This window comes from Myotis daubentonii, chromosome 12 (assembly GCF_963259705.1).
Source record: "Myotis daubentonii chromosome 12, mMyoDau2.1, whole genome shotgun sequence".
NCBI lineage: Eukaryota > Metazoa > Chordata > Mammalia > Chiroptera > Vespertilionidae > Myotis > Myotis daubentonii.
Window position 1 is genome coordinate 34931941 of NC_081851.1, and position 21086 is coordinate 34953026.

At 52.0% G+C, this 21086-nt stretch overlaps 3 protein-coding genes and 1 pseudogene across 6 annotated transcripts; 3 read left to right on the top strand and 1 right to left on the bottom strand.

The window, feature by feature from the left end:
* Positions 1-133: 133 nt before the first annotated feature.
* On the bottom strand, positions 134-8981 carry TTC31 (tetratricopeptide repeat domain 31). Of its 2 annotated transcripts, none has more exons than XM_059659366.1 (13): positions 8847-8981; positions 8615-8703; positions 4728-4830; positions 4381-4610; positions 4137-4220; positions 3658-3714; positions 3490-3570; positions 3186-3380; positions 2575-2626; positions 2388-2478; positions 2162-2303; positions 1848-1949; positions 134-1666 (listed from the first exon to the last, which is right to left on the bottom strand). In XM_059659366.1, exons 1-13 carry the CDS (start codon positions 8884-8886, stop codon positions 1373-1375), a joined length of 1560 nt encoding a protein of 519 aa, XP_059515349.1. In that variant the 5' UTR covers positions 8887-8981; the 3' UTR covers positions 134-1372. The 2 variants fall into 2 exon arrangements, with proteins under 2 accessions (XP_059515349.1, XP_059515348.1); XM_059659365.1 differs by having other exon boundaries at positions 134-1669.
* A 181-nt stretch (positions 8982-9162) lies between these two features.
* CCDC142 (coiled-coil domain containing 142) lies at positions 9163-16712 on the top strand. 3 transcript variants are annotated; one of them, XM_059659362.1, is made up of 9 exons: positions 9163-10222; positions 10523-10609; positions 10688-10834; positions 10972-11102; positions 11174-11287; positions 15007-15121; positions 15292-15469; positions 15594-15793; positions 15933-16712. In XM_059659362.1, exons 1-9 carry the CDS (start codon positions 9163-9165, stop codon positions 16190-16192), a joined length of 2292 nt encoding a protein of 763 aa, XP_059515345.1. In that variant the 3' UTR covers positions 16193-16712. The 3 variants fall into 3 exon arrangements, with proteins under 3 accessions (XP_059515345.1, XP_059515346.1, XP_059515347.1); XM_059659363.1 differs by having other exon boundaries at positions 11189-11287; XM_059659364.1 differs by lacking the exon at positions 15292-15469 and having other exon boundaries at positions 15933-16187.
* Positions 16713-16848: 136 nt separating this feature from the next.
* On the top strand, positions 16849-19612 carry MRPL53 (mitochondrial ribosomal protein L53). Its single transcript, XM_059659367.1, has 3 exons — positions 16849-17173; positions 17273-17385; positions 17483-19612. Exons 1-3 carry the CDS (start codon positions 17076-17078, stop codon positions 17614-17616), a joined length of 345 nt encoding a protein of 114 aa, XP_059515350.1. The 5' UTR covers positions 16849-17075; the 3' UTR covers positions 17617-19612.
* Positions 19613-20899: 1287 nt separating this feature from the next.
* LOC132214117 (U1 spliceosomal RNA) lies at positions 20900-21086 on the top strand (annotated as a pseudogene).

The window sequence follows — 21086 nt, forward strand, 5'->3', positions numbered from 1 at the left end:
CACTGATGCTGCTAGTCCAGGAACCACACTTTGTGAGAACCACTGTCCCAGGAACTCTGTATTTTGTGAAATAAGCAGCAATTCACTCATACTCCTCTCTTCCCACCATGGGAATCATGAATATGTAGGACAGTTGCAGATAAAAATTGGTTTATTTAACAGTCACTATGTACCAGGCACTTGGTAGATATTTTCTCACTTTCTCTTTCAGTCCTCACAACAGCCCTGTGAGGTAGGGATTGCACCCATTTTATAGATGAGGGAACTGAGGCACAGATGTTGAGAGACCTGTCCAAGGTGACCCAACTAATAATGGCAGATTTTATCCTACTATACAGTTTCAGCACCTCCTATCTCTAGTATTGAGCAAGACCCATATAACGCAGCAGGAATCACTTATCCCGATGAATGGTACCTCTTGGGAGGGCATTCTGGGAGGCCTAAAAATCCCCTGAAGATCCACATTTAAATGAGCTGAGAGTCCCAGGCAAGGCTAGGTAGGAACAAGCCAGGGGCAGCTGCCAGAATCAGAGAAACCAAAAAGAACTCCTGATTCTTACATAGGAAGTAGAGACTTATATCCATCCATCTCTTGGGGCAGCGACCCTTGGTGGGAAAACTGAGTAAATGCACGCAGGTAAAGCCTAGTTACAATGCCTAGTGCTGAAGTGAAGAACATGGCAAGGATAGCACATCAGCAGGAGAGCCAGCAGAGGGAAGTGTGGAGCTGTATGGGCTCTGCCAGCTCCAGGCAGGAACTGGGTAAGGGAATTCCCAAAGGCAAACCCTTGGTGAATCTTCTAGCAGTCAAGGAAGTGAGCATCAGACCATTGGGCAAAGGACAGGTCACATGTGCACAAAAATATGGGCAGGAAACAAGTCATGAGGGGCTGGGGCTGGAGGAAACAGGGCAAGGACTAGGATTAAGATGAGGTGAGCACCCACAAGGTGAAGGGCAGGACTCAGCCTTATTCATCACTATGACCCCATTCCCAGGCACAGAGCTGTGGCTAGCGAATGAGTTTCCCAGGGCCAGGAGCAGAGCAAGCCTCAAATGCCCCCGATAGTCTTAACACCTGAACTTTTGTACTTGTAAGGTTCCCTTCTTGAGCCTTGGTGGGTTTTATTTTTCCTTATTGCCCAGAAGAAGCCATCTGCTTGAGAGCAAAAGATAGGCTGTTTTAGTGGTCATGGGGCCTCCTTCTCTCATCAGAAGGTCTCTGTGGCAAGAGGAATGACTATCAGGGGTGTCTCTTTAACTATGGTTTTGAGGTACAAGGTCTCAGAATATTCAGGGAACAGCCACCACACAGTGTCCCTCATCCTTGTGGGATATAACCATGGCCTTGTCCTATGAGGGACAGGTCTTCCCTCATCTGGCCTGAGGTAGATGCTGGGGCCCAAGTCCCAGGGTGCCCCAGCCCTCTGAGGGGTTCTGGAGATGGAGAGGAGGTCTTCTACTCTGAGCCTGGGGGAGGGGCTGGTTAGAGAGGCTCAGGTGAGGAGGTGGATAGTGCAAGGGTGGAGAAAGAAGGCCAGGGGCCCTTGGAGCAGCGCTTGGAGGATGACGGAGGGAGAGAAGGCCCGAGGCCACGGGCTCAGTGTGGGGAAATGGCTGGGGGAACCCAGTTGGCGGAGGTGGTGCACGGTATCCTCCTGGCTGATCCTGCTGAGAAGGGAAAGGGAGGGGCACCTGATATACTCCTTGCAGCACAGCTCCTGCCCCTCATCCCACTCATTCTGCCCCGCCCCCTGCCCCACTGAGGCAGAAGGTAGCACCGCTTGGTGCTGCAATCACAGCCAATTCTCCCTGCTGCCCCTCAGCAAGAGCACGCCGGGCCCCTTACCGTAGCCAGCTGCAGAAGACAAGTGTGGAGCTCCCGCGCGGCATCCGGCTGGGACCCACCTCTCAGAGTCTCCTGGAACACAGCAGCTGCCTCCTCGAAACGCTTTGGTCCCAGATTAGAAAGAGGGAAGTTTAGGTACTGGGGGGGAGGGGAGTGGTCAAGGAACTTTAAAGTGCCCCCTTTCTCCAACTGGCCCCCGGCTCCTAATATCACTGACATTGTGACACTGAGCTTACCTAGAAAATGTCAATGTCAACCCAATCCCCCCCATCCCACCCAAAGTCCTCCTCTGCATCCAATGTTGGACCGAGTACCTGCAGTCCCATCAAGGCCTTGCCCAGGCGGAAGAGGCCCCGGGGCCAGCCAGGCCGCAGGGTAAGGGCCACCTGAGCATCAGCCAGGGCCCACGCCGGCTGACCCAGCCTCTCGTGGCAGAAAGAGCGATTTCCAAATAACCTGATGAAGACAAAGTGACCAACGGTCCAGGTCAACACCTTGCCTTGCCCCGACCTCCCAGCACAGTGGCCAAGCCCCACCTACCTGTGGTCCCGGGGGTTGAGCGTCAAGGCCTGGGTGAAGAAGACCACGGCCTCATGGTAGAGACCTTTCTGGGCAAAGCCAGTACCCAACTCTGGCAAGGAGAGAGGATGGGAAGGTTCAGATGGGGCTACCTCAGATGGGGCTGGCCCAGGGAGGGTGGAGCGAGGAGGGAGAGAGAGGATCTTACTTGCCAGCTCCTGGCTCTGCTGTAAGGCGGCTGCCAGCAGTCCTGGAGATGCCTAGGGATCGCAAGGGGAGAAGAGTCAAGCAGGACTTGGGCCTCAACCTCCCCAAATTCTTCTCTTTTGTTCGCACAATTAACATTACAATTAGCATCAACTAACTCAAGTAATTCTCATAACAGCTCTGCAAGACGCTATCAGCCCTACTTTCCTGCAGAGGAAACCAGCCAGGGTCAGGGTGTCAGTGATGGAGCTTGACCCCAAGTCTCTTAAACACGAGGCCAGTTTGGCTCAGTGGATAGAGCGTCGGCCTGCGGACTGAAAGGTCCCAGGTTCGATTCCGGTCAAGGGCATGTACCTGGGTTGCGGGCACATCCCCAGTGGGAGATGTGCTGGAGGCAGCTGATCGATGTTTCTCTCTCATCGATGTTTCTAACTCTCTATCTCTCTCCCTTCCTCTCTGTAAAAAATCAATAAAATATATAAAAAAAAAAAAAAAAAAAAAAAACACGAGGCCAGAGAACTCCCTCTATTGGTCACTACCCTCAACCCTTAGATCATCTGACTTCCCAGAATTTTCCACTAGTTACAACTGAGGTTCTTCCGTTCACCTCACCTCTGCCTTAGGGCTCTGCCTGGGGCCCTCTTCTCTTGGCAAGCTCCCTTCCTCCTGGCTCATCTTCTTCTGAGGGCCCAGGCTCTTGCCTTGGGGCTCCTGGCTCAGTTCCTTCTCTCTGAGAGAGCTAGGGGGCCAATCCCCAACCTTGCGCAGAGCCAAAGACACGAAAGTGCTAGACAGATCCAGTACATCCTGTGAGCAGAAAGAAAGGGTAGGGCAGGGGTGGAGATGAAGTATGTCCTGGAGTAGGTGGAAGTAGGGGGTAAGCAGAGGCCAAGAGAGGAATAAAGGGGGCTCTCACCTCTTCTTCACCACACTGTCCCTGAGCTGGGTTCCCAGGGCTGGATGGGGGGCTCCCACTCCCATCTGGGGTGGCCTCGACCTGGAGGGAAGGTAAACAGGTACAGAGTGGGGAATGCCTGGAGCCACATGCCTTTGATTCCCCACCTTCCTGCCTGTACACACTCACCTTGGACAACCCACCGTCCTGCTCCCGGCGCTCCTGTCGCCTTCGGTCCTTTTGGCGCTGTAATAATAGTGATGATGACGTATTCTGAGCACTATTCTTAAATTACACAGATACAATTTGCATCTTGAGATCAATTCTTCATGAGGTAGAATATATGCTATATGCCATGTATGTACTGGTTAGGAGTTTTACATATACTATCTCATTTAGTCCTTGGAACTCTGTGAGGTAGGTGTTGTTATCCTCATTTTACAGGTGAGAAAGCAGACAAGCGTTACCAGGCAGGCATCCCACAGCAAACAGGAGGCAGAGCCCAGCCCAGGCAGTAGGCTGTGGCCCCAGAACTGCTGCACCACATGGCCTCCGGGAGGCCCTACAGTCCCTGGGCCCCTGGGGCCCCCTGGCAAGAGGATCCTGCAGGCTACCCCGAGTGATCTCCAAGCTTTCCTCTGAGCTCCCTCCCCTGGCCCTCTAGCTACCTTCTTCTTGAGTCGCTTCTTCTCTGCTTTCTGCTTCACGCGCTCCTCCTCAGCCACCAGCTCCTCAGCCAGACGGTTGGCTTCCTGGAGGAGGAAGGGCAGGTGGCAGGAAAAGAGAGAGAAAGCAACAAAGAGGCAAGAATGGAAGGATCTTGAAAGGTCCAGATTAGGGGGATATAGACATGGGAATATGGGGTTTCGAAGATCCCTGGGGGAGGGTGAAGCCCCATGCAGACAGTCTCACCTCCTCCGTCAGCAGGAGCTTCTGGGGCATGGGCACCTGCAGCAGGCTGTCTGAGCCGCTGGGCAAGGATGCCGAGGCAGAGGGTCTTTGAGGGCAGGGCTTAGACCTTTGGGGAGGGTACAGGAAGGACTTTTGGAGACCACAGTAGGTACCCGGTCCCGCAGCCCCCTTGCCCCTGTCACTTTGTCTAGTCGTTTCTCCCTCATCATGGAATTGGTCCAGGAGGTAATCTGTCAGGAGGGAGAAAGAGAAGGGAAAGAAAGAACATGAGAGAGAGGAGAATCTGAGGGTCCGCCCTCCCCAGGGTACCAGCCTTGATCCCTGGGCCCGGCCCCTTCACTCCCCACCATGGTGCCACAGCTGCAGCCGCCCGCTGCTCCCATCCACACGAATCCGGTGCAGGCCCTGGGTATCACTCTCCACCAGCCGTCGAAGAAAATCCACTATGTCCTGGGAGAGGAGGGGAGGGTAGGCTGGTGTTGGGGGGAGCTCTGGGAGAGAGCAAGGGGCTTGGCTAGGTTAACCCCTCCACCATGGAAGTCACAAAGCAGCCACCCAGCCTGGAGAACCTAACTGGCCAACCTCTCCCAGCTCAGCACCTCAAACACACTGCTCTCAGCTTTCATGGTGTATCACCTCACTTCACTATTGTCCTGCCTTCCTCAGGGCTGATGTGGCTTTCAGCCTGGCCTTCTCAACCATCCAGTATCTCCTCCCCGGATTTGCCGCTAGGTCAGCCACTAAAACGAAGTCCTAAAACGGAGTCCTCTTACCGGCTCGTCCAGTTATGCTCCCTGTCATATCTTGGAATATGAACAGCCCCCATACAACCCGCCTGGAGCTACCTCACGCTTAACCGAGTGCAGCAATTCCTGGCTGGCCTCTCCCCTGCACTTCATGTCCTCCCATAGCCAAGCTCTCAACAATTATTCCCCTACTGAGACCCTTCCAGTAATCCCCCACTGCCAAGGCCACACGCTGGCATCTAGCTCCTCAGCCTGGGATCTGAAACCTTCCAAAAAGCTACTTGGCTGACCTTTCCAACCCTCTCTCTGCCACCAGGCTCTTTCCAGCCTTACGGTTTCCCCCCAGTGGTCCTCAAATCCCCCCTGGCTCTGACCTGCTTTCTTACCACATCTTGTCTCAACTTCTAGGTCCAGTTCAAATTCTATCTCTCCTCAACCACATGCCAGACCCTTTCATCTCCAATGATCTCTACCCTCTTTCAACCAAGCTGCGCTCACATAGGCTGTGTTATACAATATAGAGCCTTACTATTCACTGCTTTTTTAAAAAATATATATATTTTTATTGATTTCAGAAAGGAAGGGAGAGGGAGCGAGAGATAGAAACATCGATGATGAGAGAGAATCATTGATTGGCTGCCTGCTGTACACCCCCTCCTGGGGATGGAGCCTGCAACCCAAGCATGTGCCCTTGACTGGAAATCGAACCTGAGACCCTTTAGTCCGCAGGCCGACTCTATCCACTGAGCCAAACCAGCTAGGGCTATTCACTGCTTTTTATTGGTCTCTTGTTGGTGAGGCACTACGGAACAGGGAAGGGCACTCTGTCAGAGCAGAGCTGCTTGCATCCTGGTTCTGGCTCAGCCACTGTCCGGCTGATTTGGGACAAATTGTTTAATCTTTCTGGACCTCAACCTCCTCATTCACAAAATGAGGCAAGATTCTTCAAGGCCTGGCCTGTACGTTCTGTGGTTCTGATGAGAATCGTTTTCTCGGTTAGTATAAACTAAGAAGGACAGGCCCTAGCTGGTTTGGCTCAGTGGATAGAGCATCAGCTTGTGGACTGAAGGGTCTCGGGTTTGATTCCAGTCCAGGGCACATGCTCGGGTTTCAGGTTCGATCCCCAGTGGGGGGGTGTGCAAGAGGCAGCCAATCGGAGATTCTCTCTCATCATTAATGTTTCTCTCTCTCTCTCTCCTTCTCCTTTCCTCTCTGAAATCAATAAAATATATGTTTTTAAAAATTACACTAAGAAGTACAGGAATCATCACATCCCAATGTGGCTAATCAGGCCTAAACAGAGCAGACCCTGACGAGGTGGTGGCCTGCTGACTGAGAAAGTTAGAAGCCACATGAAACTCCAGAGTGCTAAAATAACGTGTAGGCAGGCCTTCCGATCACTGAGCTATAGGCAACCTCTGAACAATGTTAGACGCAGGGCTCCCCTCAGGAGACAGCACCTTCACATATGTTGCTGGGCACTTTCATCAAGCTTTATTCTCAAGTTTGAATTGCTGGTGGGTTTATTTCAACTTACAAAACTGGAACTTAAGACATAAATAATGCATGCTCTGGGCCCATTTGAAGCAGCCTCCCCAGGATGCACCTGCCATTCAAATACTAGTATATATCACTCCCTATACCTTCAACCTCCCTCTTCCTCCTCAGCCCAGTCCAGCCATCTTAAGACAAACAAACAAACAAACAAAAAAGACTTCTTTGACCTTCCACCTCTCCTCCAAACACATGCTATGCTGTTGTCTTAATTCACAACCCGGCCACATATGACATGCCCCTCCTCCCCCCATACCTTCAAGAATCACCTCCTACCATCTTATCACCCTCCTCCAGCTACAGTGACTCCTCTTAAGTCCCCACAACACCAAGTGCACTGAGAAGCTTCACTTTTAACATCTCAGGGCTTTTGTACTTATTTCCTCTGCCTGGAAAGCTCTTTCCCCAGTGAATGGCACAATCTCCTGCCCCCTTCAACTCTCTGCTTAAACCTTTGTACAGAAACCTTCTCTGACCATTCCTTTTAAAACGACAAGTCTCTGAACTCTACTCAGTGGCCACTAGCCTCCTCCTTGCTTTATTTTCCTTTGCATTTCTTGTATTTGACATACTATATTGTTTATTCATTGGCTGCTTCCACTAGATACTTCAAATCCATTTAATAAAGGGGTTTTTATCTGTTTGATAGACTTGTTTTCCCAGCATAAAACAGTGCCTGTGTTGGGGGCACAGCTGGTGCTCAGTGAGTGTGCGCTGAGTGGGTAACGGCAGACAGAGTGGGGAGGAGACTATTCTACCAGAGATGCTGCCGGGAGCTGTATCTGAAGAACTCCGTGTGACCCAGTGAGCTGGAACTTTGTCCTGTCAGTGATGGGAGTGGACCTGATATGGGAAGTGAAACATCCAGATAAAATACTCCTGGTGGAATGTTTGGTGACAAGGTCATTACCACTGTCCAGGCCAGAGAGAATGAGTTCTTTTTTTAAAAAATATGTATTTTCATTGATTTCAGAGAGGAAGGGAGAGAGAGATAGAAAGTAACATCAACGATGAGAGAGAATCATTGGCTGCCTCCTGCACACCCCACACTGGGGATCGAGCCCACAACTTGGGCATGTGCCCTTGACGGGAATGGAACCTGGGACCCCTCAGTCCACAGGCGGACGCTCTATCCACTGAGCAAACCAGCTGGGCGAGAACGAGTTCTTGAACTGAGGCAGTGGCAGCAGGAGCAGGAACGGAAACGATGGGTTCCATTCGAGAGACACTTCAGAAGGAGTGACTACCTGCATGTGTGGCTACAGGAAAGGGAGGACTACATAGAGTGACTTCCAGATTTCTGGATGGAAGTCTGCGTTATCAACCAAAACTAAGATTAGAGGGAAAGCAATCCATTTGCGAAGATGATGAACCTCTGGACTGGTGAGTTTGCGGTGTTTAGAGGTAACCACGAAGCCGCTGGAAGGACAGCTTCTCGGTGTTCCCAAATCTGGTCCTGTCCCTCCCTCGATAACCACATCACCTACCTGACAACGCCCCAACCCTGGGCTGGGCAAGGCCTGCCAAGTGCCTTCGCTCCCTCCTCACCTCCTACAGTTTAAAACAAGCCCTCCGCTCAGGCTTCACGTCGATGAAGTTCTTTAACTTTTCCTTGCTTTGGTGTCTTTGCTCCCACTGCCTCCTCTTACAACACCGTCCAAGGAGCTCCTGCTCCCTTCCCCATCCTCAACCCACAGACTCTCCTCTGCCGCACCCCGCGCACCTCTCGCACCGATCGATCCGGCCGCGTCCTCCCGGGTCGCCGCCGCCCCGCCCCGCCCCGCGCCGCGCGCTCCCGGTCAGGGCCCGAGGCCCCGCCCCTCCAAGCCCGCCGTCCAGCGGGGGCTCCCGGCCAGGGCGAGACTCGGCACCGCAGAGTGGACAGAGGCGTGATCGACCGGAACAGGGCGCGGGGGAGCTGGGAGTCCCTTTACCTCTTCGCCGTAGTCCTCGGGACCGAATTCCTTGCAGAGTCGGGGGACAGCAGCGCCCCCCCGCGGGCAGCCGGGCCGCAGAGGACAGTCTATGGGGAAAGAAAGCCGCCTGTCAGGGAGAGGGACTGGCCGGAGACCTCACCCACCGCGTGAGACTCAAAACCCTGCTGAGAACAGACAGACTCGAGAGAGGCTGCCCTGCCCGCCTGGATGCCCCGTCACGCCTGCTTACCTAGCTTGATCCGCCCCGCTGTCTTCGGAACCAGCGGCATCTCGCGTCCACAGTAACCCGAAAGTGAAAGACAGTCAGTCGCGTATTTGATGTGGGCCGAAGGGGTAGGGGCGGAGGGGTGAGAGGGCAACGCGGGCGGCCATCTTTGTTAGGGGCGGAAGCCTCCGCCTACGGGGCGCCAGAGGGTTCAGGACGGTCCCGCGGCCGCCGCGCCAGAAAGGCCGGCTCCGTGGGTGGGGCGGAGTCCGGGCTCCGGCGGACGTTGGGCGGGGCGGGCCAGTGGGAATCATTAGGATCGTTCCGGGCCCGCCGACCCATGGCCCGGGCGTCCCGCTCCGATAGCCTGCCTCCGCTCGCTCCGGGGCCGCAGCCGTGGGCGCCGGCGGGAGCCGCGGGGGAGGAGCCGTGGGAGAGGAGGCGAGCGGGCGCCATCGGCGGGGACGTTCGCGGCGAGTCGGGGCTGCCGGTGGCCGGGAGCCTCCCCTGCTTGGACCAGCGGCCCGGCGGAGCTGCCAGAGGGCAGCCGTGGTGGGCGGCGCCGACGGACAAGGGAAGCCACTATGAGGCTGGCGCCGCCGACCCGAGGCAGGAGGCCGTCGCCGGCGGGCCGGTCCCTCCCGCGCTGCAGCGTCTCCGGGCCGTGTTGCTGCGGCTGCACCGCGAGCGGGAGCGGCTCCTGCAAGTGCGGGACTGCGCCCGCCACCTCCAGGCGGCCGTGCGCCTCCTGAGGATGCTGGAGCCCGGCGCGCCGTTCCCGGGCCCGGACCCCTGGCCTCAGCTGTGCCGCGACCTGCTGCCGCCGCTTCCCCGAAAGACAGCCCCGCGGACCGGCCTTGGAGAGATTCCCGAGCCGCTGCTCCTGGCGCGCCCGGTCGGACTGGCCGCCCAACGCCTGGATGCCGTCATCGAGGCGCAGCTCCGCGCTCTGGGCCGGGCGCCCGCCAGCCGCGTCCTGTCATCTCAGCTGGCGGACCTGCTGCTGGCGCTTCCCACCTACCACCAGCTGCAGGGAAAAGCCTCACGCCACGTCCCGGGGGCAGCGCGCCCTTTCCCCCCGGGCCGCGTGCTCTGCCTCCTGGCGGAGGAGCGGGGTTCCCAGGTGGCTGGGCGGCTGCAGGAGGCGCTCAGGGGATCGGGCTCGTGGGACCAGCTCGGCTCGTGGTGGTGTGAGGAGCGGGAGCTGCTGCTGGGTCTCTTGGGCTTGGTCGGGGGCGTGGCGGGTTCGGCCGGCGGTGGACCGGGGCTTGGTGGGGCGGGAGCCCTGTGGAGCCAGTACTGGACCCTGCTGTGGGCAGCCTGTGCTCAGCGTCTGGACCTCAGTCTCGGACCCTGGAGGGACCCCGGAGCAGCGGCACCGGCACCGCCGCCGAGTCGGGGTGAGTGGTGGCCTTGGGCGGGCGTGTGGGAAGGCTGGAGCCCTTTCTCCGTTAGTCGCCTCTCACCTGCCAGCCTGACTACAAAGGCAGGCCCTTTAAAATGAACACCCCCTGGCTCCCCTACCCCTCTGCAACCCGGGGATCCAGGCTATCCCTTCTGCGCCTTCTAGGCAAAGTCTTGCTTTTCACCCGCGTCTTGAGTTTGGGGGGGATGCCTCCACTCTCCCCCCATCGTCGCCCGGGCAGTGGTTGTAGAAAATGGAGGCCTTGTTTGCAGGCGCGAGTCATTTCTTCCATTAGCGTCCCTGCCCCAGGAGTGTGAGAAGGAGCTGGCTTCTCTGTGTCACAGCCTGTTTCATCAGTCTCTTATCTCGAGCTGGGACCAAGGTGAGGAGAAAGGGGCAGTGGGAGTGACACAAGCCCCAGTTGACCTTTCCCTATCAAACTGTGCCCCCTCGTCTGCAGTCTTCTGCCAAGCCTTGGGGTCTGCTGGTGATCAGAGCCGCCTTTCCTCATCCTCTCATACCACCGCACTTCTGCAGCAGCTCTTCCCTCCTCTCTTGGAGGCCCTTCGAGAGCCCAAGTCAGGGCTGCTCCTCTGTCAGCCTCCAGGTGAGACAAGCAGTTGGGGTTGGCCAAACAGGAGCACAGCTGAGGATATCTCCTTTCTTCTTTCCCTGTGTTCTAAAGGCTGGCTCCTCCCAGAGGTGCTCCATGACCCCTCAGAGACTTGTCCCTCCCCTCCCCAGGCCCTGTACCCCTTGCCCTGGGGCTCTGCACCTTGCAGACAACCTTGCTCTGGTTTTGGGGCAGAGCTCAGCAGCATCTGGCAGCATGGGCCCCAGGTTCCTTCCTGCCTCTGATCCAGAAGGACTTACCTGTAAGTAGCTAGGGATGGGGAGGGGAGCCGCCTAGGCTGGGCTCAGACCTCACTCCCTGTTTCTGCCAAAGCCTCTGTTACATCAGGCAGAAGTTCTCTCTAGCCTGGCCTCAGAGGACAGCTTGGCCCTGGAGGTGGAGCAGCAGCTGGGCCTGGAAATCCGGAAGCTGACAATACAGATCCAGGTGAGGAGAGCAGGGCCCCGGACAGTGGCTAGCTTTTGTGTTGGGGATGGGCGTGGGGCACAGAACATCTCAGAGACTTGGAATCTTCTTGGAGTCTCTGCTAAATTTATCTTTGTTGCTTTGTTCATTTTTTGTTCTACTTAACTTTTTATTATGGAAAATTTCAAACATACACAAGTAGAGAGAAGGGTATAATGAAGTCCCATATTCCTACCACAGAGGCTTTAACAATGATCAACGCATGGTCAATTTTGTTTTATCTTGTATCCCTTCCCCCATGTCAGCCTCTCATTTGGTCATGTGAACGGCCACTGCTGATCATTGCCTAGATTCATGATTTCTTTTCTTTTTTGTGTGTTAATCCACACCCGAGGATATTTTTTTCCATTGATTTTTAGAGAGGGGAAGGGAGAGGGAGTTAGAGAGAGAGAGAGAGAGAGAGAGAGAGAGAGAGAGAGAGAGAAACATTGATTGGTTGCCTCTTGCTTGTGCCCCCATGCATTCAGTACCCCAGCCTTCAGTCTGAGGGTCAATGCTCTAACCACTGTGAAAACTGGCTAGGGCTAGATCCATGATTTCATTAGGGGGTGCAAAGTGGTGATATTCCAATTCTATCATTTATTTTTCTTTTATTACTTGGATTACTCCTATAAAATGAAACTTGCCCTCATTAATTATTCAATTATTCTGAGGTCTATTTTGTAGAGAAAAAGCAAGATAAATGGTTGAGTCCTTTTATTTACTAGTTTTTAGTACAATGTTTCTCCTCTTTTTAAAACATATAATTTGTACTTTATTAAAGTAATCCATGTCCAGCCCAGCTGGTGTGGCTCAGTTGTTGAGCATCAACCCATGAACCACGAGTTCATTGGTTCCATTCCTGGTCAGGGCACATGCTCAGATTGTGGGCTCAAGCCCCAGTGGGGGCATACAGGAGGCAGCTGATCGATATCTCTCTCAATGATGTTTCTATCTCTCTATCCCTCCCTCTCTCAAATCAATAAAAACATATTTTTAAAAAAGTAATACATGTCCATAGTTTAAAAGTGAAATAGAATACAATTTTAGAAGGTTTCTAATGTCCACTCCCACCTGATTCCTGTTCCACAGTGGTAACTTTCATCCACTCTTGGCTGTTTCTTCTTCTTCTTTTTAAATATATTTTTATTGATTTCAGAGAGGAAGGGAGAGGGAGCGATAGAAACATCAACAATGAGAGAGAATCATTGAACGGCTGCCTCCTGCATGCCCCTACCAGAGATGAGCCCACAACCTGGGCATGTGCCCCGACTGGGAATTGAACCATGACTTGCTGGTTCATAGGTCGAAACTCAACCACTGAGCCTCGCAGGTTGGGCTTGGCTGTTTCTTCTAACATTTCTTATTTTCTTCTAAATTTATGAATAAAACTATTATGCTTCCATTTTATCTATTACTATGGAAGATGTCTATATTGTTTGTCTTCTCTTCCTACCCAAATTTCTCCTCATTGCCCTGAGTAAGGCCAAAGCTGTAGAGTTCAGTCCTTGTCTCCCTGCTCTTTTCTCTCTGCATTCCTGCTACTCACAGTGCCTTGGTGCTATGCACCCCCACTCCAGCCCCAGTTTAGCCCTAATCTCGCATCTGCATCTGCCTCTTGGACATTTCCACCTTCATTTACTGCTGCCTTCTTCAACTCAGCATGCCCCAAAGCAGGCTCCTTATGATTAGGGTGGACAGTGATGGTCATGGGAGCTCTTCGGACAGAAGACAATGGCGGGCATGTGGTGACAGAAGCTTCATACAAGGCCTATGGCTCACGGGTGGCTTGGCAGCTTTAGAGGAGTGGCAGGAGGTGGACAGTTCATAGTTCCTTGGGAGAGTAGTGGAGAGATGGCCTGACCAAAGCAGAAACTCCCTTTGTATGTAGTGGGTTTGTGTGTGTTTGGGGTGGGGTGAGGGACTGTGGAGGAGGAAGCAGATGGAGGGCATTGAACACTAGTGCACAGAGACAAGACTTTATCTAATGAGTGATAGGGAGCCACTGCAAGAGTGGGAGGGGAACAGTGAAGGTGGTGATGGTGTTTGATCCAGCTACAGTGGTCAGGATGGAAGGGAGGTGAGGAGACATACCGTCCAGCTCTTGGTAGCAGTGGTGAGAACAGAGCAAAAGGAACAGAGGTAGTGTGCTCACTGTGTGAACCAAACACTGTACAGAGCACTCTGATGCCTTGCTCCTCTATCTGGGCATTCCGCCACATACAGTGCTGGGATGAAAAAGAAGAACTGATGTTGTGAGTTTTCTCCCCAACTGGGCTGGACTGTCCCAGAGAGAGAGAGACTGTCTCATCGTGTGATCTTGTATTTACTGAGTATTGAGTGCAGGGGTTCCCTAGCAATATCAGTTGACAGAGGTGTCATTTCCTTGGCATAAATAAGGAAGGAGGGGGTACTGATTTTGGGGAGGAGAGAAGAGGTTTGGTTTAGGGAGGCTATTGTCAGGATATGTACCAGGAACCTTTTCTTTACAGACCTGCTACTACACACCCTATTTCTTGGGGTTCTTCTCCTCCAAGATGGGCTCTAGAGACCCCCTCTTCTGTTATCTTCTCCCCTTTCAAAAACAAAACCTAGCTCTAGCTGGTTTGGCTCAGTGGACAGAGTGTTGGCCTTTCAGACTGAAGGGTCCCTGGTTCAATTCTGGTCAAGGGCACATGCCTGGGTTGCAGGTTCAATCCCCAGTGTGGAGCATGTAGGAGGCAGCCAATCAATGATTCTCTCTCATCACTGATGTTCTCTCTCTCTCTCTCTCTCTCTCTCTCTCTCTCTCTCTCTCTCTCTCTCTCCTTCCCTCCCTCCCTCCCTCCGTCCATCTCTCTCTTCCTCTCTGAAATCAAAATATATATTTAAAAAACGAACAAAACCTATCAAACCGAAGAAACCAAAGCAGCACATGGACCTTTCCTTACTTTATGGGTTGCGCTGCTCTGGAGAAATGCAAGTAGGCTGTTAGAATACTCAGTGTAAAGACATCCCAAAGGTTCTTGAATCTCAGAAAGTTAGTCATTGCTCCTGATCTACACACAGTTCCTGTTTTCCTTTCATAAATGATAGCCAGATATTGTACAGCTCCCTTTTCTTCAGCCTCTCCCTCACATTTGCTTTTGAACATTGGTTGTGGTGAGGGTCTCTCTCTTTTTCCTATTAATGTTCCTATAGGAGAAAATTAATCCGGAGGATTTCTATCCTCTGAACCAAGCTGGGAAGAGCAGGATAATCTTAGGGCAATTATCCATAATCTTTTCTGGGTTCAAACCTTTTGGAAAATCCAGTAAAAGCAATGGCATCCGTCCTCAGAAAATGCCTGAGCCCACACAATTATGTATACAATTTTGTTCTTTTTTTTTTTTAATATATTTTATTGATTTTTTACAGAGAGGAAGGGAGAGAGATAGAGAGTTAGAAACATCGATGAGAGAGAAACATCAATCAGCTGCCTCCTGCACATCTCCTACTGGGGATATGCCCGCAACCCAGGTACATGCCCTTGACCGGAATCGAACCTGGGACCTTTCAGTCCGCAGGCCGACGCTCTATCCACTGAGCCAAACCGGTTTCGGCTACAATTTTGTTCTTGGGTTTTATGGATGCCAGGTTAAACACCTCAGATTTAGAAAAGCATCAGAACTTGACAAGCCCCTAACAGATAATCCCGTTTTACTTTGTCACTATGTCCACAGCTCCTGCCTGAAGAGTCACTGAGTCTCTTTTTCCAACAATGCTATAAACAGGCTACACAGGGCTTCGAACTTCACATGCCTCGGGGTCGGTACTGGCGGCATCGTCTTTGTCCTGGTAACTCCTCATTCCAGCATCCTCAGGGTTCCCAGGGGGTAAGAGTATCCAGACCCCTCCAAATCCTACCCCCACACTGGAAAGTCTACTGTCTTCCCCCAGTCACTTCATTAGGTGCTCAGTAGATCTCAGTAACCTTATATTCTGTCCTTCCTTTTCTCTTACCCCAGAACTTCCCAGCATTCCTAGTGAGTATGCTGGGTTGGTGGTCCGCACTGTACTGGAGCCTGTATTGCAAGGATTGCAGGGTTTGCTACCTCCAGCCCAGGCCCCTGCCCTTGTCCAGGCATTGACAGCCATCCTGAGTGCCTGGCTTGACCACATCCTCACCCATGGGATCCGGTTCAGGTGGGGAGAAAAGAAAGTAGTGGCAGGGGGATGAATGGAACTGGAAAAGGGGAGGGGATAAGTGGGGCAGAGCAGTTTAGGGAGGCCAGAGGGTCAGGTGGTCACATTGTACCTCGGCCTTCAGCCTGCAGGGGACACTGCAGCTTAGACAAGATTTTGGAGTGGTCCGAGAGCTGTTGGAAGAAGAGCGGTGGGGCCTGTCCCCTGAACTTCGCCAGAATCTGCTCATGCTCAACATCTTCCAGCAGCTGGATGGGGCCCTGCTGTGTCTATTGCAGCAGCCCCTGCCCAAGACTCAAGTCCACAGAAGGCCTCCTTGTTGCTGTGAGTCACTCCCCCTTCTCAACTCCAGGCTCTCTGGGCCCTCACTTATTACTTTAAAGGCCCCATTCCCCAAACTCATCATTGATCTGGCTTCAGCAACTCCCCAGCAGCCATCTCCCTTCCACTCCTGCCTTACCAGGTGCATGTAAGGAGGTCCAAACCTCGGAATTGCCCAGCAGCAGCCTCAACAGCCTGGAGAGCTTGGAGCCCCCTCTTCGGCCTGGAGCACCCCCAACACAGACAGATCAGCTGCTGAGCATGCTTTGGGGTGGGGGACCTAGCCCCGAGGCTTACCTGGTGGGAAATCAGCAGGCCTGGCTGGCCCTGAGGCAGCACCAGCACCGCCCCTGGTGGCAACTGCCTTTTCTTTCCTGCCTGGAGACCAGTCCTGAACCCTAAGGAGTCCAATCAGCAGTCAGGAAGCCAATGCTCTGCATTTCTGGCTGGGAAAGCCCAGACATTGGAACTGCCTGTTAAAGAAGCCTTCACCTGGAAGCTTGGAAGAAAACATACGTGAGGACAAACTACACCGCCTGGGCGTACAAGCTGAGAATCCAGAGTAAATGGCAACACCACAGCCTGGAGCCAGGAAGCTCAGGCCTAACTCCCCATCAGTGAAGACGTCTGGGGGCTAGACACTGGGAGGAGGAGGCCATAGGGTTGTATCCCAGAGGAAAGGGAATGAGAAAAAGCTGCAGGAAACAGAGAGCCTAGATGCCACTTAAGTGTCTAGAGAAGACCAAACATAAAGTTAGTACATCAGGAACCGGAGGTGAAGCAGTCTGTAGCTGGATCGGTCCCCAGGCTTGTATTACCCTGTCCCCCCATTCCTGCTTTCAGCCGTGGGACCATATTGGGCTGCAGGACCTTCCCGTTTAAGCTTTGGTTACTCAGTTCAACAGGTTTAATTTTCAATGTCCCTGCCGTGGTGACGGTGTCCTCCTAAGGGACAGCACCTAAGATGGTGTTGACCGAGGTGGGCACAGCAGGGAGCGGAAGGGGAAGGCAGGTGCAGGGCTTTACACAGCCTTTGCTGTGGCACAACCGGGCTGTGAGTGGCGGTAGGATTCGCTGACCGATTACTTCGGGCCCCTCTGTCACCTGTGCCGAAAGCACCGCTCCTCGTCTGGGGCCGGGGAGCCCAGGCCGGCCGTCCCACGTGATCCGCGACGGGGCGCCTGTACTCGGCGGAAGCCGGGGGGCGGGGCCTGCGGCTGCGCGGCCGCTCTCCTTCCCTGGCGGCACCTCCGGCCCGGCGAGTGCTTCCGGGGCCGAGGTTACCATGGCGGCGGCGGCGGCCTTGGCTCGGCTAGGACTCCGTGCGGTCAAGGAGGTTCGGGTTCAGTTCTGCCCCTTCGAGAACAACGTGGAGTCTACGAGGTACCAGGGGAAGGGAGAGGGGACGGAAAAGGACGCACTTGTCTGCCGCCGGGGGTCTCACCCCCTGCGGCCCGCGCTCACGCCGCTCTCCCACCGCAGGACCTTCCTCCAGGCGGTGAGCCGCGAGAAGGTCCGCGCCACCAACCTGAAATGCTCCGTGATTGTGGATGTGAGGCACGACGGCTCCGAGCCCTGCGTGGATGTGCTTTTCGGTGGGCTCGCGTGGGGAGTCGGCGGGAGGGGCGGCAGGCAGCCCGCGCCCCCTGGGCCCCGTTGGCCTCCTACCTGATTCATTCGCTTCTTCCCCAGGAGACGGGCACCGCCTGGTGATGCGCGGCGCCCACCTCACCGCCCAGGAAATGCTCGCTGCCTTCGCCTCCCACGTCCAGGCCCGGAGCGCGGCGGGGAGCGGGGACCACCCTGGCGCTGAGGCGGGCCGCTGACAGCGCGTCAGAGGCCAACGAGCAGATGCTAGCCTGGGCCTTAGCGAACACTTGATCACCCAGATCACTGTCTGGAGGCCGCAGGCACCACCCCCGCCCCCCAAAGAGCCCTATGACTACACATCTAACCAGTGCTTCTGGCAGGAGACGATCCGGGAAGGGCCTAGACAACCTTGAATTTTTTTCATTTTCTAACCATCGCTCACGCTTAACCGTTTTGAATTTGGCTCCCCCCACCACTCAAGTGTGATACTTCTTACTCTTATTAGCTAAATCCAGTGCTGTTTTCCCAGCCCTGAGCTCTCCACCTAAGTAGCATTTGCCGCTTTTAATTCATTCCCTATGGAACTTCTCTTCCTTTTCCTTCTCTTAAACATAAAGATAAACTTTTTTCCCCCTCTCTTTATTTTTGGGGTATCTCATCTTCTGTTGTAACTTGAACTACCCTTTTGAATTAAACCATACATTTCTGTTTGGGTCTAATATTAATTTCTGTGCTACAGTCAGGTTACCTACTATCGATTTTCTCCGAATCTTACAAACATTCTTTGTTCAAAATAGAATTGATAATCTTACATACACATATACTTGCCTCTCCCTGACTTCCCCATTCCTTTTACAGGCACTCCATGTGCCCAGCCGCCGGGGCTGGAAATCACAGCATTGTGTCTGGCTCTGCTGTCTCCTTTTCCTTGCATACCCAGTCAGTAAGTTCATATTATTCTATGTTAAACAAAAGCCCCTGAAATGCTCTCTTCATTCCCATTCACTCTCCAGTATTATTGTTACATTCTCCTTTTTTTCTCATCATTTTTGCTGCTGCTTAATTTTATCTTTCCAAAGCACATCACTGGTTATGTCTCACTACTACTTGTTTCAGAGAACAGCACCTAAAGTACTTTTCATACAGTTACCACCCATTAGTGTGGATCATGAATCAATTTAGGAGGTTAAATCAGCCTTTAATAAAGTAAAATAGAATAAAAAGTATCAGTGCATGCATGGCACATGAAATGAGAAGTATTCTTTTAAGAAAGTTAACTTTTAAGTATATAATTATAAATCTATATACAAGGTATCCCTCCAAAATGTACACACACTTTAATAGCTGATAGCTCAATTTTGAAAATGAAATGTATTTTAATAAATACTGCCTTTATAATTATTCAAAGTGTGTGTATACATTTTTGGGGGACACTATATGTGTGAGTATAGATATATAAAGTATGTGTACATGTGAACATCTGAATGTACTTGGTTACAACGTAGTATTTTTTTTTTTTTTTACTATGGCTTACAGTGATTCTCAACCTTCCTAATGCCCCGACCCTTTAATACAGTTCCTCATGTGGTGACCCCCAACCATAAAATTATTTTCGTTGCTACTTCATAACTATAATTTTGCTACTGTTAGGAATCGTAATGTAAATATCTGATATGCTATATGTGTTTTCTGATGGTCGCGACCCACAGGTTGAGAACTGCTGGCTTATAGGAAAAGATGGTTGCTAGCAACTGGTTTAGAGAACTTCAAAATGCTCAGCTAGGCAATCCAGGATCTCTAGACACTGCTTGCTGGGTGCTTTGCCAAATACATTTTCCATGAGCCTCCTACAGCATTACTGTACTGCTTCTCTGCCAGCCTTACTCTTAAGTAGCTGTGTAACTTTTGGACAAATTACTCTCAGTGCCTCTTTCCTCTTTTGTAAAATAATAGTGCCTACCTCGTAAGACTGTTGAGAGGATTAAAGAATTGACATCTGTTAACACCTAGAACATTATTGGGAATGAACTAAGTGCTATGTAAGAGGCCTATTGGCCTACTCTATGTATACCATGAGAAGGCAGGGTTCTTTGGAAAAGACATTAATGCCGGGGAAAATAGAAGACAGCAGGAAAAGAGGAAGACCAAGTATAAGGTGAATTGACTCCATAAAAGAAGCCATAGGCATGAGTTTACAGGAGTTGAGCAGGACTGTTGAGGATAGGACACTGGGGACAGAACTCATTTATGGCTTGCCAGGAGTCTGAGCGGACTCAATGACATGTAATATACAAGAAGCTTTACACTACAGTCAAAGTTACAGCCTAGATTTGAATTTCCCAGCTCTGGTTAATTGGCTATTATCTTTGGCCACTCTTAAGCACTCATTTTTTAAATGAGATGGTTCAAACATTGCTGTAAAAATAGGAACTTGAGGTTTGGGCTGTTTTTCTGTCCCCAGCACCTCGTATAGTGCCTGATATAGTGTGTACAATAAACATTTGTTGGATTTACAAATATTTAGTATCTACCTTGTGCCTATAACTTTCATTAGTACTAAGATACAAAGATGAATAATAAAACTCAGGTATGTAATAAATGCTATAATAGAGATGTGGACCAGGTGCATTGGTAGTAAAAATGACAGGACTGACCATTGGGTTTGGTTTAAAGGTGATATTTTTGGTGTTAATCCTCACCTGAAGATATTTTTTTCCCATTGATTCTTAGAGAGAGTGGAAGGGGGGGGGGGGGGAGACGGAGAGAGAGAAACATCAATATGAGAAAGACACATCAATTGGTTGCTTCTTGCACATGTGCCTTGACTGGGCCTGGGAATCGAGCCTGCAACCGAGGTACATGCCCTTGACGGAAATGAACCTGAGACCTTTCAGTCTGAGGGCCAACCCTCTAACTCAGTGGTCGCCAACTGGTGGTGCGCAGACCACTGGTGGTTCGTGAGGTCCAAAAGGTTGGTGACCGCTGCTCTAACTACTGAGCCAAACTGGCTAAGGGAGAAGGTGATTTTTGAATGAGCAAAAAGTCTGCCAGTGTAGGGTGGGGCCAGAAATCGGATTATAGTGAAATTGGAGTAGACATGCAACATAAAATATTTTATATAATGAGTTTCCATGAGCGGTTTGATAATAGCTAGTAGCATAAGGGTGTGAAGTAGGGTTTTTAAATGACAGGGATTTGTACTTTATGAAAATACCTTTTGTGGAGAAGAAACTGTTCCATGAGTGACTACTGCCCCACTGGCCAGCTAGATCCTGGTCAAAACACAGTGCTTCCTGAAAATCCCCCAGACTATCTGATCTACCTGTCCCCTGTGCCCCAGACATGCTGGTTCCTAGAAAGCACTGTTGTCCTGCTCCAGGCAAGTAAACAAGGCATTTCCCCCTTACCTGGGGTGGGTTACACCCCTTAGCGCCTGCCAAGTGGCATGGAGGATATTCCATGTTGTCTTTGCCACAAGGCACACTTCATATGTAAATTCCCTTGATAAATTCTTGATGTGTACCTACCTGGCAGGGGAGATATCATGATCACAAAGTGGTGAAGGTGGTTTTCCCAGGGTGAGGCTTATCCATTGCATTCCAGATATGCTGACCCCTGTGGTTTCCTCAAATGTGGGAAATTCCAATGCAAAAGTTTTCATAGTGGGAGCCTAAAAATTAAATTCAATGAAATGATGGAGCTTCCC